The 18,721-nt window shown below is 37.4% G+C and overlaps 1 protein-coding gene across 1 annotated transcript in view; it reads left to right on the top strand.

The window, feature by feature from the left end:
• ARHGAP42 (Rho GTPase activating protein 42) overlaps window positions 1–18,721 on the top strand; it is a 425,382-nt gene that overhangs the window by 79,126 nt on the left and 327,535 nt on the right. The window contains exon 2 of the mRNA XM_069079700.1: window positions 12,781–12,876. Coding sequence (XP_068935801.1) covers window positions 12,781–12,876 — 96 coding nt within the window. The remainder of the gene's footprint in view (window positions 1–12,780; window positions 12,877–18,721) is intronic.

The raw sequence follows: 18,721 nt of genomic DNA, 5'->3' as shown, positions 1-18,721 counted from the left end.
GGGGGGGGGACGGTGCATACAGAGGGTACCGTAATGTAGCATGTAGCGCAGGGGATCACCTTCACTACAGTAGCAATCTCAATAGGGCTTATTTTCGGGGGAGGGCTTATTTTAGAGGGATCTTACACAGTAAGGGGAGGGATAGGTCTTATTGTCGGGGAAACACGGTATTCAAAGGTCAGACAGCCTGATTACAGGTGGAGCACTCTGCACTACACTATAGTTCCTTTCATTAACAAAGCCTTTCTAGCTTGGACAGCAACATCTACAGGGATTCATGCTCCAACGACATACCTCTGAAAACCCAAGATCATTTTTGTTAAATCAAAATTTATTTATTTACTTTTAGTTTACAACATTCAGTTCCACAATCCCTTGAGTTCCTGATTTCCCCCCCCACTACCTCTCGCCCCTCCCCCCCACTCCATGGCGGCATGCAGTCTGTATAGGTTCTACAAATACCTTCACGTTAAACATTAGTCAAGTTATAAAGAAGAATTATAACCAGTGGAATGAATGAGACAAAGCAAGTAGTTTGCTTCAAAATGCATTCAAACTCTTTAATTCTTTCTCTGAATGTGGATAGCCCTTTCCATCATGAGTCTTCTGGAATTGTCTTATAACCTTGCAGTGCTGAGAGGAGCCCAGTCTACCAAAGTTAGTTAGCACACATACAATGTGTCTGTCATTGTGTACAAAGTTCTCCTGGTTCTGCTCTTCTCGCTCAGCATCAGTTTATATAAATCTCTACAGGTTATTATGAAGTCCGTCTGCTCCTCATTTCTTACAGCACAATAGCATTCCATTACATTCATATACCACAACTTGTTTAGCCATTCCCTAATTGATGGGCATCCCCTTGATTTCCAATTCTTTGCCACCACAAAAAGAGCTTCTATAAATATTTTTGTTCATATGGGACCTTTTCCCACTTCCATGATCTCTTTGGGGTATAGCCCTAGAGGTGGTATCGATGGGTCTAAGGGTTTGCACTTTTATATAGCCCCAAGGTAATTTCTGTTGCATGATGAATCCTCTACTCAGGAAACACCAATGACTCCCTCTAGGATCAAACATAAAAATACTATGTTTGGTTTAAAAGCACTTTATTCCACCTCTTCCTAAACCTTTCCAGTCATCTTACACTTTACTCCTCTTCATATATTCTGCAGCCCAGCTATGATAACCTTGCTGTTCCTCCCATAAGACATTACTATTTTCCCTTCCTGGAAATCTATCCTTCCTTTCTCTGTGCCTGGAACACCCTTTTTTTTCTTGTCACTGGCTTCTGGGACTTCCTTTAAATCTCAGCTCAAATTTCATCTTCTGCATCATTCACCCTTCTCCCCCCCACCTTCCCTAGGAGGAGATTACCTCTGGAGCTGAGGAAATAGTTATTTGCATATTTCTCCTTGAGAATGTGAGTTCCTTGTAGGCCTGGAGTTTATTAGTTTCTTTCTTTGTATCTCCAACCCTTATCTAGAGATGCCAGGGAATCTTGTAAATACTTAAGTTCTTGTTGACTTCCTTTGACTTGATGTTTGCTTTGTGGGAAAACCCACCAAAGAAGGAATGTAGTTTCTATTAGAACTCTGTACACTTTTATATTAAAAAAAAAGTATACTGGTCAAGGTGAAGGGGACTTCCAAATATTTTTGCTTGGCCCAGAGGTTGAACTTCTTGCCATTTGGGATTATTTAATTTTTATCATTGTCTCTATCTGCAACACAGTTCCTGGTACATAGAAGACACATAAAAATGCTTTTTGAGTGGCATTTTGATCATCAGTTGTATATAGATAGGTAGATGAAAAAACATGCTTCATGAGCCCCTGAAATATACTTTCTCCTCTTTTTCCATCTCCCTTCCAGCATCCTTCCAGTTCTTTTGCTCAGATCCAGCTCAGATGCCCCCTCCTCCAAGCCATACTGCCAGGATCTCTGCCTGGCCAAAAGCTGAAACAAAACTTCTCTCAACTCTCCTAGCATTTTACATTTGCATTTTAATTGCACATTGTCATTTATTTCTACTTGACTTTACAGTTAACTTGGCATATCTCTTTTCCTTTAATGTTAATTCTGAGAAAGAAATAAATTATTGTGTCTCTTTTATCACATTAGCATAGGGCTCAATAAAAATTCCTTTAGATTGTAAGTTGCTGGAGGGCAGGAGCCAATGTTTTTGCCTTTCTTTGTATACCTAGCTCTTAGTACTTTGCATGCTGTAAACACATAATAAATGGTTGTTGCCTGACTGTCAGAATGAAACATAAGATTTCTCTAAGGGAACAGGGGTTCTTGTTTTACCAAAGTGGCCAAGGACATACCACTTAGAGGAGAGAGAAGAATTATTAAGCAAAAAGATGTCTCAAAAGAGCCATTGAAGGAAGGGTTAAGCTGGTAGGAAGAGAATCAAGAAACGTGGTGGTTTATTGCATTATCCTGTTCAAAAATTTATTTCCCCAGGGTAGGAAGATGGGCCGGTTTTCATTCTTCTGACTTACTATTTTTAAATTATGCTATTGTGACAGTGAAGTCTCTGTGTGTGTTTGTGGAAATAGCTTCTTAGAAATTTTGGATAAAAATAGCCTTTTTCCAGTTTTATTATTATCAAGTAAAACTTTTCTAAGACTTCTTAGCTAGCTCCATTTACATATCATTTATAGACTTAAAGACTGTTCAGACTCCCAAAGACTTCTTTGTTCTCAATGAAAAACCTTCTAATTTAATTTAAATTTAAATATCAATCTAAAACATTTGTATGCAAAGGGATTAAAAAAAGTTTTTATTAATATTTTCTGTTTCTTACAGCACCATAGTTATTCCATATGTCCCACATCCCCCTCCCAGAAAGCCATCCTATATGAAAAATATTTATTTAGATAGGTAGAAGAAAATTATCACAACTGATCAGTACATTGAAAAGGTCTGAAAATGGGCAACGTCACATGTAAATTGAACACATAATGCTTATGTTGAAAATACTTAATGCTTTGCATAGCATCCTGTGGGGGACATGGGTGATTATTGAATAATTTCTTTTCAGGTCACTTTGCCCCTTTCTCTAATTTGCAAGGTGGGAAAGCTTAGCCAGGGGTGGGGAACCCTTGGCTTCGAGGCCACATGTGATCTTCTAGGTCCTTGGGGGAGGCCTTTTGATTGAGTCTAAGTTTTACAGAGCAAATCCTTTTATTAAGGGAATTTGTTCTGTGAAGTTTGGATTTGGTCAAAGGGCTGCACTTGAGGATCTAGAGGGCCCATGTGGCCTCCAGGTCACAGGTTCCCCACCCCTGGGTTAGTCTATGCCGGAGAATAGCCCTGCATTTTGCCTGGTGGCCTCTGAGGTACACCACCCTTTTTCAGGGGCAGAAGAAAAGACAATAATGGACATGCAATCAGTTGTAATCTGTCTACCAGCATTAATGAGAATGGGGTTCTCCACTGTGGAAGTAGGAAGGCTGTCTTCATGAAGTGCCCACACCTGTCAGTTTCATTTTCTATTTACAAGACATTCCCTATGGGAACTTTTTGGCAAATTAAGTTTTATTTTTTCATGCTTAAACATTCTTTTTTTTCTTTAACTGAAGATTATTTGACTGTTACACAGAATTCTGAGACTAACACTGAAAAGCCTAATTTTCTATTCTAATGCTTACCATAAAGATGTATTGTCAAAGCATCAAGATGTATTGCTGATCTTTTTAATTCCTTTCCCATTCTTGTTCATATGATCATAGGACCATAGGAGTTAGAAGGCATTTTAGAAGGCCTGCCTAGCTTTAGAGGAGGATACTGAGTTACTGAGTTTAAATGATTTGCCCAGGGTCATTTAATGAATAAGTTACTGAGCTAAGAATTGAATGTAGGTGACTCCAGTTTATTCCCTCTGCTACACAGCTTCTCTTCTTTAACCATCCAATGTTCTGACATTTTAACCCTTTGGGGAAGAGGAAAGTTAAGTGGATCTAGATCTGTGATTTCATTGGTGTCTTTAAGGAATACTCCCCTAGAAGAGGCAGATCACCAACTTTGATAGTTTAAACTAATTTGATGACATATTGATGACACTAATTTTTGACACACTGATCTGTGTAACTTTTTTTCAAAAACCAATTTAAGTACAGCACCATAGTTAGAATTTTGTGAATCCTGAGCACTGCAAGATTTTCAATAGTTTTTACTTAAGTGAAGATTTATTTCTATTTTATCTGTTAGCTGTATGCATTTTTCAGTAAATTACTAGTTTGGGGATTGGTGCTCAGTATATACTGGCCTATGCACAGCAAGATGCTGGGTAGTTGGGTATGCAAAGATGACTAAGACATTGCCTTTGGCCTCAAGGAGCTCATAATTTAGCAGATTATGTGATTAAAAATGTAAGTGTAATGTCAAATTGAGAATCATCCACTCCTATTACCTAAACCATGATAGATAAAACAAAGAGGAGTCCCTATTGCCATTAAAATTATTTTGCCTCCCATATAAATTTTTCTTGTATTCATTTAGTCAAGTCTAGCTCCTATTCCTAACTGCATCTAAGAGCAGCGTTGCTTCCTCCCATAGTATGTCATGTCCGTAAATATTAAGTCCAGATGAGATGGTTTCCCTATTATTGTCTATGGGAATAGAGCACTATAGCAATGCTGTTTGAGCAGATTTGGCATATGTTCTCTGTCAGTGGTCCTAGAACCCAGGAGGAGAAATACATTGAGCTAAGAGTTTTCCAAGCTCCTTCTGACTTATTATGTCTCAGTCTTCCTTATTCCCCTTCATAGTTCTTTGGACTTAAATTTCTATTGAGTTTTTGGCCTGGTTAAAAACTGTTCATTCTCTCATTGGTCTTCATTCTCATCCTTCTTGTTTGCCTTTTATAGTATTGTGACCGATTATTCTGTATCTTATATCTTTATTGTTCTTTAAGGGATTTTAATGTATCAGACAATTTTACTTGATAGTAACAACCCTTCTATTATGTAATGGAAATCAATGGGAAAATTGGATTTAATATGCAGAATTTAGCTTCATAGGAAACAACATATAGTCACCTAGGTAGCCCAGTGGCCAAGAGCAATGGACTTTGAGTTAGAAAGACCTTAGATCCCGTCTCAGATATGTACTTCCCATGTGACTGTAGGCACATAACCTCTTCTTCTCAGTTTGCTCCTCTGTAAAATGATAGCACCTGCCTCACAGATAATAATAGCATCTACTTCACAGGATTATTGTGAGGATCAAAGGAGATAACTTGGACCAAGTACTTTTTGCAAACCCTCAAAGTGCTATCTAAATACTGGCCAGCATTGTTGTTATTATTAAATACCAGTTGATATTGCTGTTGTTTTTATCTTCCATAGACTAAGGGGCTAAAGTACTGTGTACTTCAGAGCCCATTGTCAGGCTATTGGTTCCACCTTCCGTGGCTTAGGATCCATCATGACTTGTATTTGGCTTAAAAAAATCCATTGAAGCTATGCATGTTAGATCACTCTCTTGATTTTTGTGTCTTTTCCCAATATCTGTAGCTGTTTAATATAGCTTGACATTTTATTTGCACTATAATCAGAAGGAGCACAGGCTTAGAGTTAGAAGGTTTTTAGAAATAAGTCCAGGGGTGGGTGGCTGAGTGGCACAGTGAATAGAGCATCGGCCCTGGAGTCAGGAGGACCTGAGTTCAAAATCCGGCCTCACACACTTAATAGCTGTGTGACCTTGGACAAGTCACTTAATCCCAATTGCTCTGCCTCTCCCCCTCCAAAAAAATAGGAAATAAGCCCTGCCTTTGTCACCTGAGAAATTACATGACTTTGAACAAGACACAAACTCTGAGCCTCAGTTTCTTTGTCTGAAAAATGAAATAATAGTAATTATCTATCTTATAGGGTTGTAGTGAGAATAAAATAAGATGATGTATATAGAATGCTTTTTAGATATACAGTACTATGCTATCATTACTGTCGTTATACACATTCTTCCGAATTAGTGGAAGTTCAGAATTTTATATAATCGATTTAAATGTATCTAAAATACTTTAAGATCATCTAGTAGAATGGCATATGCATTAACTTCCCAATTAAATTCTTATGCTTCCTCTCCATTACCAATGAATAGCCCAACAATCTTATACCTAGAAATACTAATGGCAATTCTTATTTATGTATTTATTCGCTTATCTATTTTTTGCACTTTACAGTTATAGTTGTATTTTATGATTTACAAAGTGATTTCCCCACAACCACTCTTAGTTAGATAGTTATTGTTTCAGTTTTTGTTGTTCTTCACTCATTCCAGTTGTGTCTGACTCCATTTGGGCTTTTCTTGGCAAAGATACTGGAATGGTTTGCCATTTTCTTCTCCAGTTCATTTTACAGATGAGAAAACAGAGGCAAATAGGGTTAAATGACTTGTCTAATGTCACATAGCTAGTAAGTATCTCAGGATGGATTTGAACTCAGGAAGATGAGTCTTTCTGATTCCAGGGCTAGCACTCCATCCTTGTGGGGTGATGGTTGGAAAGCCCTAACCTCTGCTCTCATCTTTGTTTTACAGACATTTCTATTTAACAGATGAAGAAAGTGAGATAACAGAGAAATAAATGATTTGCCCATCATACATGGCAGAGAGAACTGGGTTTTGAATTTGGGTCTTTTGACTCTCAAAGGCTTCTTACCATTACAGTCCTTACAGTATCTTTGCTTAGCTGTTTGGCTCCTATGATTTCTCTTCATCCTTGCTTCCACATGAGCTTAGTTTCAGGTATTACAGATTTTGTTCAGTTAATCACTCATTAAGCAGCCACTGTATAAGTTCTGGGGGGTGATATAAAGTTTAATGGGAGGTGATATTTAATGTAGGAGAGAGTTATAACAAGAGTAGGAGTTAGGAAGGAATAGGTTTATAACACTTAACATGAATTTTTCAGAGGGCCGCACCTGTCATAAGTATCAGTGAAATTCATGTTACTGGGTTAGTAAAAGAAATGAACTGAAAACCAAACAAGTACAACCAGTCAATCTGCATAAATCAGTCCTGGATGTTTCCCAGGCTCTTCAAAATGCTCAGATAAAGTGAAACTCTAATGTTGCAGCTTGGGGATTGGTGGATCACTGCTGCCGATTAACTATCTCATATAAATTACTAATGGATTTATTTTTCAAACATACTATAGTTTCTTACAGGGTCCAGTGTGAATATAGGCATACATTTTGGTACCAACTCCTGGGCTGTGTAAGAAGACCGGTACAGACCCTGGGGTGCTGCTGTGTACTTGGCAGAAAGCTGTGTGGCTCTGTGGCTCTATAGGGAAAATATCTCTATTATTATGGCTTCTTTCCTCATAAGTGAAGAAGCCTCCAGAGCATGGCTATTAGCAACTTACACTGTGGTATACTCTCTCTGGTATCTTTCCTTGGCCTACATCTTGGAGAAGAGTTTGATGGAAACATCCTGAGTCCTTAGTAGGTACAGGGGTGATGGGTTGGGAGAGACACAAAAGGACCAAATCTCTGCTTTCAGCAGACTCGAGAGCAGTTTCTTCCAAGCTAGACTTACACAGCTTGTTACATTTTTGTTTCCTTATCCATTTATCCCTGAAATCTCTTTACTTACATGAAATTCAATAGAGATAATAGTAATGAATAGGAAAGTAAATAGTCATTGTGATTCTGTAAATATTCGATGAACAGCTTTTTTAAAGTACATTTTATTAGCATCATTTTTTTATGTCACCCAAATTTTCCCCTGTATCCTTCTGCCCCTCCTTCCAGAGATCCATTCTATGTAACAAATAAATTTGTTAAAAAAGAAAAATGCTAAAAATGTCAGCAAAACTGAACAATTTTTTCTTAAAAGAAATTTAAGTTCTCAAATTAGGAATGTAGTTTAACATTTAACAATTTTTTAAAAAATTCTGTATTTTAAAGAATTTAGAATTCTTTTGTCTGAACCCAGGAAGATGATATGGGGGCTCTTGGTTACTCTGTAGACAGAGACAACAGTGTGCTATAGGTATGGCTTAAAGTCAGTGGTAGGTGTTAAAGCAGTTGCTCGGTACTTGCACATTGAATCAGACAGAGATGGAGCCAAGATTAGAAGTATGAACTAGTTTCCCCATATGACAGCATTATAAATCATAGCTCTCATAATTAATGTTAGTAATGCTCCTTCAGTATCACTCCCTTTCATTTGTGAAAATGAAAACCAAAAAGAGAGGGAAAAGAGAAAGGAAATATTAAGAACCCAGAAAACACTTGAATGTTTTAAAACTAAAGTTAAGATATTGGGAAAGAACGTGTGTGTGTGTGTGTGTATGTATGTGTGTGTTTTGTTTAATGCTTATTGAGTAGTCATTCCAAAATACAAGTGTAATCTGAACCACCTGAGAGGCAAACTTCTCATATATAATCTTCTCTCTCACTAGGTGACTTAAAGGCTGTAGGATTATGCTTTACTAAGACAGTCTTAGTGATAGCCTCAGTTGGGATGCAAAGCTACATCTCTCCTTCAGGAAGAGAGAGATAAATATACATTTTTCCTCATGGGTTGCTAAGCCCTGTGGTGCATTGCGAAGGCTTTTGCAGCTGTTATCAGTATGTTATTTTCTTGCTGTCTTTTCCAAACATTCAATGTTTGGAGACTCCTGCAGCTGCCATCTTCAAGGCTGAATTCATATTTTTTTCTTGCTGTTTTTAGAGTAGATTCAGATGGTATGCTATCAAGGGGACATAGAATTAACTATGTAACTGCAAGAACAATGTCATATAATTCCCAGTTATTGGTGGGCAACATTTTTTCCCAAATTAATTATACCCAGTACCAATGCTTTTGAAGTCATCTAATTGCAGTTTACCATGTTACCTAGCTGGTTCTTTGTTTTGGCTCTGAGCCTGTTCTGTGATGGAGAGCAAACCACATTTCCTCATCATATAGCAAGTTTAAAGCCAGGGTTAAGGGGTGGGGTAAAATGAGAGAAGAGAAGTTGTGGTATATGGGAGAGACGCCGTGTCCTTTTCCTACAACACAGGAATTTAGGTACCAAATTTTCTCCATTGAATTGAAGCTGTATTCAAATTCTACAGGGCAGTGGGCTTTCAAGGATCTCTTAATGATGAAGAGAGGACTTTTCCCTTGGTAGGTTCCTTGGTGCATACTGCCCTGTTATTGTGCTATTACAGCCTCACACCCTGCTGGGCAAGAGTGGCCCTGTGCTCATTTTACAAGTAAGGAAACAGACATTGAAAGGTTGTATGCCTTGCCAAAAGTTACATAGCTGGCCCAAAATATGTTTTGGGTTAAAATTACCTTTGAGGTCAGTTTTCTTTTTGGTGTTCTCATAAGTATCTGATATTAGCCAGCATGTTCCTGTTGATGTTTTGAAGTTGTTTTGAAGTTTTTGATTTTAATTTTAATATGAATGGAACAAAGTATGTTTCACTTAAGTGAATTCTTCTCTGCCCCCAAGACGACTCCTTCCCCCCAAACATTTTTCTGGCTCCCACAGATCTTTATTTGATAAACCTTAAGGGAACATTGTAAGAACTTATCAGCATTGCCTCCTATGACTCCCCTGAATTGGTTGGAAAAGGGAGAAGAGATAGGGAATAATAATTTACATAGTGCCAGGCACTGTGCTAAGCATTTTTGATTCTCACAACAACCCTGGGAAGTAGGTATTATTTTTATCCCCATTTTATAGTTGAGGAAACTGAGGCATATGTATGGGTATGTGACTTGCCCAGTATTCTCACAGCTAGTAGATATCTAAGATTGGATTTCAACTAAGGCCTTCCTGACTTGAGGTCCAGGGTTTTTTTTTTTTTTTGCCTTTTTTTGGAGGGGAGAAGGTAGGGCAATTGGGGTTAAGTGACTTGCCCAAGGTCACACAACTAGCAAGTTTTAAGTGTCTGAGGCTGGATTTGAACTCAGGTCCTCCTAACTACAGAGCCAGTGCTCTATTCACTGCACCACCCAGCCACCCTCAAACAGATTCAATTCTTGATCTACTCTCTGCCACCTAGTTCAGTGCACCATATTTTGGTATTTTCAGTGAGGCTCCTCTCCGCTTGTTTTCATTTGTGCATTCATATATTCAGTATGTCCCTTGGTGGAGGGGTGCTATTCATAATAAGTCATAATGGTCATAATAAGGGTGATTCTAATTTTGGAAGTTGAATAAATCTAAATTAAAAATTGGACATTATTTTTAGAGATATCTTATAAAAACTATATTCTGATGCCTCATCAGGGTGTGGAAGTGCCTCTTCTCTGAAAGTTGATGCCAATGAAGCATAGCTCTACCAAGCAGGAATGGTTTCAGATCAGACCCACAGACAGCTTGTGTCTTTAATTAGAGGACTGAGTCTCAGTAAGTTGAAAGGAGTTCTTCACCAGAAGGTTGGCCACCAAGTGCGAATTATTTTATTCATGTCTCATTAAACTGTTATGTAAGCTTACATAATAGTAGGAGAGAGTATACATCAATAAAATCATGGATCCTTGAACTATTAGAACATATTTATTGATCAACCCTTGAAAAGTACAGTCCCCATTCATGTATTCATTCAACAAGAATATTTATAAGATGCTTACTGTGCTGATCAGTGGGCTTATAGGAAGGCAAAACTAAAACTCTTCCTATCTTCAGTTTACACTCTGTGACTGCTAGGTGCTACAGTTGCAAGAGCACTGGCTCTGGAGTCAGGAGGACCTGAGTTCAAATGTGGTCTCAGATGTGTGACTCTGGAAAAGCCACTTAACCCTTATTGCTTCTACCCCAGAAAAAGTTTACATTCTCTGGAAGGAAAAAAAAATGTGTGAATTGAGATAAATTAAATATAAGGTATATAAAATTATTCCATTATTTTTTTATTTAGAGATAGGCAGTGACGATTGATAGATTTAGGAAAAGCTTTCTGGAACAGGTGCTTAGACAGATCCTTGAAGGAATCTAGGGATTCTAAAGGGTTGACTGAAGGAGGGATTGCATTAAAAGTAAGGAAGACACAGCCTGTGTAAAGACATACATAAGGGAGATGGAATGTGATTTCTGGTAAAGAGTAAATAGGCCAGTTTGCCTAGAAACTGGAAATGTGTGAGGGGGCGAAAGGAGGAATTAATTTAGAAGGTAGGTTGGAGCCAGGCTGTGAAAGACGTTAAACGTCAAACTGAGGAGTTGGTATTTTATCATAGATTACTATTAGGAAACTTTAATCTAACTCCTTGGTTAAAGGAACTACATGACACTCACCTCCCGGGGGAGGAAAAGCTGGATCTTTTCCTTTAGGCAATCTCTTTTAAATTTTTAAACAAAAATTTTCAGCTCCTTGTTGGAATTTCTTAATGCTGGTCAACTGCACATTCTCACCAAATGCTGTTAGTGCAGGTATGACTTTTCTGCCTCTTTTCTGCAGCCCGTGAAGTCTGGAAAAGGAGGTTATTTTCTCTAGATGAATGAATTCTGGGCACTCTGCTAGAAACAGTCTTACTGTGAGACATAGGGAAGGAGAGGCCAATTCTTGTATGTGTTCTGGATGTATTTTAGTGTCTGCTGTGGTAAGAAAAGATGCTTTGGAATATACAAAGATACAGTAGATACCATTTCTGCTGTGATGGATCTTATAGTTGAAGTGGGAGCTTATTGAGGCTGCTTGATATAATGGAAAGAAGGTTGAACTTGGGGTTAGAAAGTAAACTAGAGACTTGCTATCAAATCCCAGCTCTGTCTTTACCTGCACAATCTTAGGTAAGACACTTCATCTAAGAGAGTATTTAGGCTCTTTTGGTCACGTTGTAATGGTTATTGTATTTTACTTACCATGGAGTTTTAGATTGGTTAAAATTCTGTGTGAAATCATTATAGCCCATGTATTTATCCAGGGGGGGCAGCTAGGTGGTGCAATGGATAGAGTCCTGTACTTGGAGTCAGAAAGATCTGAGTTCAAATGTGACCTCAGATACTTGACTAGATGTGTCACTCTGGGCAAGTCACTTAACTCTCTTTGCCTCAATTTCCCCTTCCGTTAAATGAGCTGGAGAAGGAAATGGCAAACCCCTCTAGGGTCTTTGTCAAGAAAACCCCAAAGGGGGTCATGAAGAATCAGGCATGACTAAAAATAGCGGAACAACAATAATGTATATATTCTTTTGTCCTTTATCCATTTTTAAAAATCACTAGTAATTGGTCTGAATAGGTCAGAATTGCATTCTTTCAATTGTATACTGTGTCTCTTTCCATTTTCATTCTTTTAGTTCTATACACATTTTGTACTTGGCTCTAACATATTGGTCCAACTGAACAGGTGATTCAGGAATGACATATTAGTAATGAGTTGTATTCTGTTAAACTATCAGTTTTTTGTTATGTTATTCATGCTTTGCTATGTTTAACACCTACCATTTATTTTCTTAGAAAAAAATACTCTTTTTTTTTTCTTTTTGCCTTTTGGAGGGCAATTGGGGTTAAGTAACTTGCCCAAGGTTACATGGCTAGTTTTTTTGTGTGGGTGTTAAGTGTCTGAGGCCGGAACCGAATTCGGGTCCTCCTGACTACGGGGCCAGCGCTTTACTCACTGCGCCACCTAGCCACCCCCAAAGAAATATTCTTAATAAATAGGTATGAAACTTCCATGAAGCCTTTGTGGTTTTGGCATAGTTTATCTGGCACAACTCATAATTCAGAAGGGATTAATTGAACCATGAGTAAATATAAAAATAATATAATGTTGATAAGAAATAATTATTATGGTGCAGTTAATTAACCAAATATTGGTTTACCTTTTAATTACAGATCTGTCCATGGCAGTACAGAAATTTTCACAGTCCTTGCAAGATTTCCAGTTTGAATGTATTGGAGATGCTGAAACTGATGATGAAATTAGTATTGGTAAGTGCCTATTTTCATTTATAAACATGAGTAATAATTTTAAAAATCTACTTCAAAATGATTTTTATTTCCTTAAAACAAATTAGTAGTCTTAAATAGTCAAATAAATGCACTTGATAGTCTCTTTGATAGGTAAAATAGTATGGTGGAATTGAGTCATTTTTGTGAGAGTCATAAACTGAACAAGGAGGCAAAGAATTTGATTCTTCATGCTCATTGGCTTCCCCCATATTACCATGGGCAAATTATAGAGTGATTATTCTATGACCTAATTTTCCCTTCTGAAAAAAATGGGGTAATATTCTCATTCTCTACCCTTAAAAGGATGAAGTGATCATTAATAGTCATCAGCATTTATTAGATACCTAAAATATAAATAATTCTGTATTAAGTACTACTGGTGTTTGGAGAGTTACATAAAATGTGATAATTCCTCACCGCAGAATACTTGTAAGTTAGTGGGGAAGGAGACACGTGGAACAAAAAGAATGGAGCTCATCACTATTTGCTGTCTGATGGGATTTTTTTATAAGATGGTATTCCCCTTTTGAAAATTAGACACTGAAGTATTCAAAGGAGAGTTTCATAAGGCATTCTTACTTACCTATGAGGAAACCCTCTAATGTATACCTTGAGAGTGATATAGTAGCATAATTTTTGAATAGATAAGATGTTGAAAGATAGCATATAAGTTGAAATGCTTATGTAGAAAACAGCCTTCTACTTAATGATATAATTTTACTTTTTTTCTAACAAAAGTTTCTTTTGTTGTTTTTAAACTTTACATCTTTTAATTTAGTTAATGCGTATCAAAGTTAAAAAATAGAAATTAAATTGAACTTATAAATTTAATACAAATGTTTCAGTATTATGTTCAGTATTATTATTTAGTATGTTTTTCTAGGTCCTAAGCAAGATTTCTTTGCACATGATGCAGTGCAGTATGTACCATATATATTGATGACTTAGGTCAAGGGTTGATAGTCTTTTAAAGATAGTAAGTCAGGTTTCATAATTCAAGCTTTTACAAGTAGGAGTAGTTTGCACAATGTTCATGGAGTCCAATAGCTTTCCTTCAAAGTCACAGTGTAGGATATAATGGTGGCTGTCTTTAGACCCTTTCCTTTCACATCATGGCACTTGTAGTACTTTTGTGTAGCAGTTTCCTTCTAAACAACACAAACCATTTAGTAAACATTCTTTCATTCTCACAAAATTATGTGTGATAAAATTGAGAAAAAAATTTTTTTTTTTTGCTTCCTTAAACATATTGGTTTTCTGGTATTGTTGACTCTTCTTCTGGCCTTAGACTTCACTTGAATTTTTCTGACTCATTGCTAATTGCTTACTACAATATATGGCTAGGCCTTTTTTCCTCTAGCCCTTCCTAGCTTCTGTGCTTGAAAACCTTATGATTTATCATTTTTTTCCTTCCTTCTCTATTCTTTCTTAATCTGCCTCTTTGCCTGTGACCCTTCTTGGATTTTCTGCTCAGTGCCTATATCCTCCATGAGTTCTCAACTGTTTCTCTACCAGACTTTCTTATTAATCTATTCCTCCATAAATGTTTGACTTCTTAGCATTATGGTCTTTGAGGTTTCTCTGAGTCCTGTAAAATACTTTGGTCCTGCACCTTAAGGTATCAAGAAACCATCGCAAGGGGCGGCCAGGTAGCACAGCGAGTAAGAGCATCGGCTCCAGTGTTGGGATGACCTGGGGATCGAATCCTGGGCTCAGACACTTATCACCCACCTGGCTGTGTAACCTTGAGCAAGTTACTTAATCCCAATTGCTTAGGGGTGGCCAGGTGGCTCAGCGAGAAAGAGCACCAGCTCCAGTGTCGGGATGACCTGGGGATTGAATTCGGGCTCTGATACTTAGCACCACGCCTTGAGCAAGTTACTTAACCCAGATTGCTTAAAAAAAAAAAAAGAAACCATGGCAAATATAAAAAAGTATAAGACAAGAACTCAGGCCTCAAGGAATTTACAATTTAGTTTGGCAGACTAGATGAGAGATAATTTAAGAATACATAATAATAATAATAATAATAACAATAAATACAGGGGTGGCTAGATGGTGCAGTAAATAGAGCACTGGCCCTGGAGTCAGGAGGACCTGAGTTCAAATCTGGCCTCAGACACTTAACACACACAAAAAAACTAGTCATGTGACCTTGGGCAAGTCACTTAACCCTAACTGCCCTACCTTCCCCCCTCCAAAAAAAAAATCCATAAACTTTAAGAAAATTTTAACAGGTATTGTCATATTGAGTACTCAGGTGTTTCCATATTGAATACACAATCTCCAAACTACTTAGAGACTTAGGAGAAAAAAAAATTACGTGGGAACATGATGTGAATATCATCCCCATTGTCTGAGAGATGGTCTCAGTGAGCCTGTTTATGAGCTTAAATCCCAAAACTTATGCAGGCATTTTATCTACATGTTCACAGACTATTAAATATAAAAGAATAATAGCAGTACAGCTATTAACTAATAGTCTCTCACATAGTAAGCACTATATAAATGTCTCACTTGTCCCATTCTAGCTGAATTCCATAAAATAAGATGAGAATGATGATTTTAAAGTTCACAAAGCTATTTGCTTACATTCTTACTTGATTCTAAAATAATAACAGGAAGAAATGTCTTCTGTATAACACTTAAAAGTTTGCAAAGCACCATCATCCCAGTTACCATATTGTAGAAGGTGCTGTTGCATTTTACAGTTGCAGGAGGTGAGACCAAGACAGGTGAAGTAGATTATAAGTGCCAAGCCTAGAGTCAGGAAGACTCATCTTCAGGAGTTCAAATCTGGCCTTAGATACTTACTAGCTATATGAAGCCAGGCAAGTCACTTATACCTGTTTACCTCAGTTTCCTCCTCTGTAAAATGAGCTGGAGAAGGAAATGGCAAGGCACTGTAGTATCTTTGCCAAGAAAACCCCAAACGGGTCACGAAGCATTCAGACATGTCTGAAAAATGACTGAACAATAACAAAACAAATATAGAAAGCACCACCTGAATGTGAACTGAGATTCCCCTAATTCAGGTTCCTTTGCTTTTTGTAATGCTTTACTACAACTTAAAAGCACGCAGAATAACATGGGGTACAAAATAAAGATCAGCATGGCAGAGTTGTAATTAGGAGTTTTTGCATCTAGGGCAAGCACCTGTAGCAATACACATAGTTACCTTACCTAGGGTCCAGGTGGATGGTGAGGAAAGAAAGGAACTCCAGACACTATGAAGCTGTTTCTAAGGAGGCTATTACTATACCCACGCTACAGGAAATGGTTCATTTGTTAGCCTGCTATTTTAACTATTCCCAGCCCAATTCTGATCTCTGGGTAGAATACCTTTCTCTTGTACAGGCAACTGTTTTGAGGCTATCCCTGAAGGATCACTGATTTGGTCTTCAGAGAATAGGATCCTTGGGCCAAGGATAGCACCCCCACTCCCGAGGTTTACCCCTAACCTAAGTCTAGAGTTCTGCTTCTGTTGGCCGTCCCCTTTTCTAGTTCTCTAGAACTCATCTAGAAACTAGGGATGGGATGCAGTTAAGCCGATCTCCCCAACGGAAGCCTGTTCTGAGCTCTACTTTTTTAAATCATATCTAAACTCATGGAATCTAATACCAATAAATGAAAAGTCTAACTACAAACCTGGGGAAATTCAGATGGTCTCATTTCTGGAGTGATGAATTTACAATTTAAAGCAACTTCCTTAAAAAAATTATTTTCATCTTTTATTTTTTTATATCATCAGAATTTGTTTCCCTTCCTTCTTCTCAGATGTCATTCAAAATGGTCCAATAGATCAAATTTCTTTTTAAAAGAAAAAGAGGAGGTGGGGCAGCTAGGTGACACAGTGGATAAAGCACCAGCCCTGGAGTCAGGAGGACCTGAGTTCAAATCCAGCCTCAATTCTTGACAATTCCTAGCTGTGTGACACTGGGCAAGTCACTTAACCCCGATTGTTTCACCATTCCCCCCTATAACAAGAATAATAATACATTTAGAGAAAAAGGGGAAGAAAAAAAATCAGCCCAACTGATTAATACATTGAAAAAAGTCTAAAAAAATATTTGTAGTGTTTCATGTTTGTAGACCTCCTACCTCTGCAAAAGAAGAATGGGTGGGAGTATCTTATATTGCTTTGGGCCCATGCTTGTTCTTTGTAATTTTGCAGCATTCATTTTTTTTTTTTTTTGGTAATTGTGCTTTCTACTTATATTATTGTAGTCATTTTATATAGTCTTTTTGGGGTTCTGCTTATTTCATATTGTATAAGTATTTCAGTTCTTCTTTGTATTCATCATAGCCATTGTTTCTTACAGCACAGTAATATAATCCATTACATTCATATACCACAATTTGTTTAGCGATTCTTCAGTGCATGGGCATCTACTTTGTTTTCAGTTTTTTGTTATGACAACAAGTGATGCTATAAATATTTTGGTGTATGTAGGGTTATTCTTCTTATTAATGACTTCCTTGGGAGTATGTTGACTGTTAATGGAATTTCTAGATCAAACTGACATTTTAGTCACTTTATTTGCATAATTCCAAATTCCTTTCCCAAATGACCTCTATTCTGACTCTTCCTATATAACGAGTACCCAGTTACAGGTTTACCTTAGAGTCGACACAACAACTATTCAAATTTGCCCCTGAAGAGGGCAAATTTTCCCCTCCTAGGGCATAGTGGTTGGCATACCCTAGTTGGATCATGCAGCACAGTGTAGTGACAAGAACACTAGACTTCTAATCAGAAGGGTTAGTTCTGAGTCTCAGCTTTGACATTCAGAAATTGCATAGTTTTGGACTAGTTATTTAGATTTAGAACCTCAGTCTACCTACCTATGGAATAGGAATAATACTTTGATGCCTTACCACTTAAGACTGTCATGAGGGTAAAATGATATGATGTCTATAGAGAGCTTTGGAAGTAAAAGTGCCATCTAAATGTGAGCTCTTACTGTAATCCTAGACATGTGGCCAAGTTGAAACAACATTCACAAAGCTGAGAAAACCACAAGGCCCTAGGCCTTAAGTCTTTCTAGTCATCTATTTCCCTCCTCTAATACAATGTTACCTGATTAGATACAGTTGTATGTTTTATCCATCTGTAAAAGGCTTGGTTTGTTTATAATTAAATTTACCTGCTGTAATTTCTAAGTTAAATTTTAACCAGGTCTGGACCTATGATTTTTGGTGCCCTGAGCAAAGTGAACATTTGTATGTTATAAGAACACTATGAAGATGAGGTGTTTTTCTTTTTTTAAAACTATTTTCAGCACCTCTCCCCCCATACTAACACGGACACCTGCCTTACTGCCTTTCTAACTAGGGCCTTGGACTGGCCCTGATTTTTAGCCAGTTTTATTTCATTTTAGTAATTTGTATGAACTAACTTCAGTATAATATTATCAGGGTTGGGCTTTAAAAATAACAGTATAAATAAAACAGCTTCATATTAATAATTTTTAATCCTGTTAAGAGTTAAGTAATCTATTTATAGCTCTGAGTTAATAAAACAATGTTTTGGTATAGAAAAACCTCAGTCTGAATGCTCCTGGACAGTATGAGCTATGTGCTTAGAAGTTTAAACATTTACAAAGAGGGTGAGTCAATTTCCTTGTAAATATTTTTAGGTGGAGATCTCACTGCCACCAACACTTGAAAGATGAAAAAGCTCAGAGGCCAACTATAGATAACCTGTACTTCACACTTGGAATGGGAAACCAGCGTAATTATCTAGATGAAAAAAACGTTAACTCCTTTTCAGGCAAAGACATGTTTTCCTCCCTCTGCACTCTATGAATATTTACAATAATGA

The sequence above is a fragment of the Petaurus breviceps genome, unplaced genomic scaffold (assembly GCF_028583685.1).
Source record: "Petaurus breviceps papuanus isolate PSGF00001 unplaced genomic scaffold, PetGlider_PUasm1.0 91133, whole genome shotgun sequence".
Taxonomy (NCBI): domain Eukaryota; kingdom Metazoa; phylum Chordata; class Mammalia; order Diprotodontia; family Petauridae; genus Petaurus; species Petaurus breviceps.
Note: the sequence above shows the minus strand (reverse complement) of the source record. Positions and strands in the feature narration are given on the sequence as shown.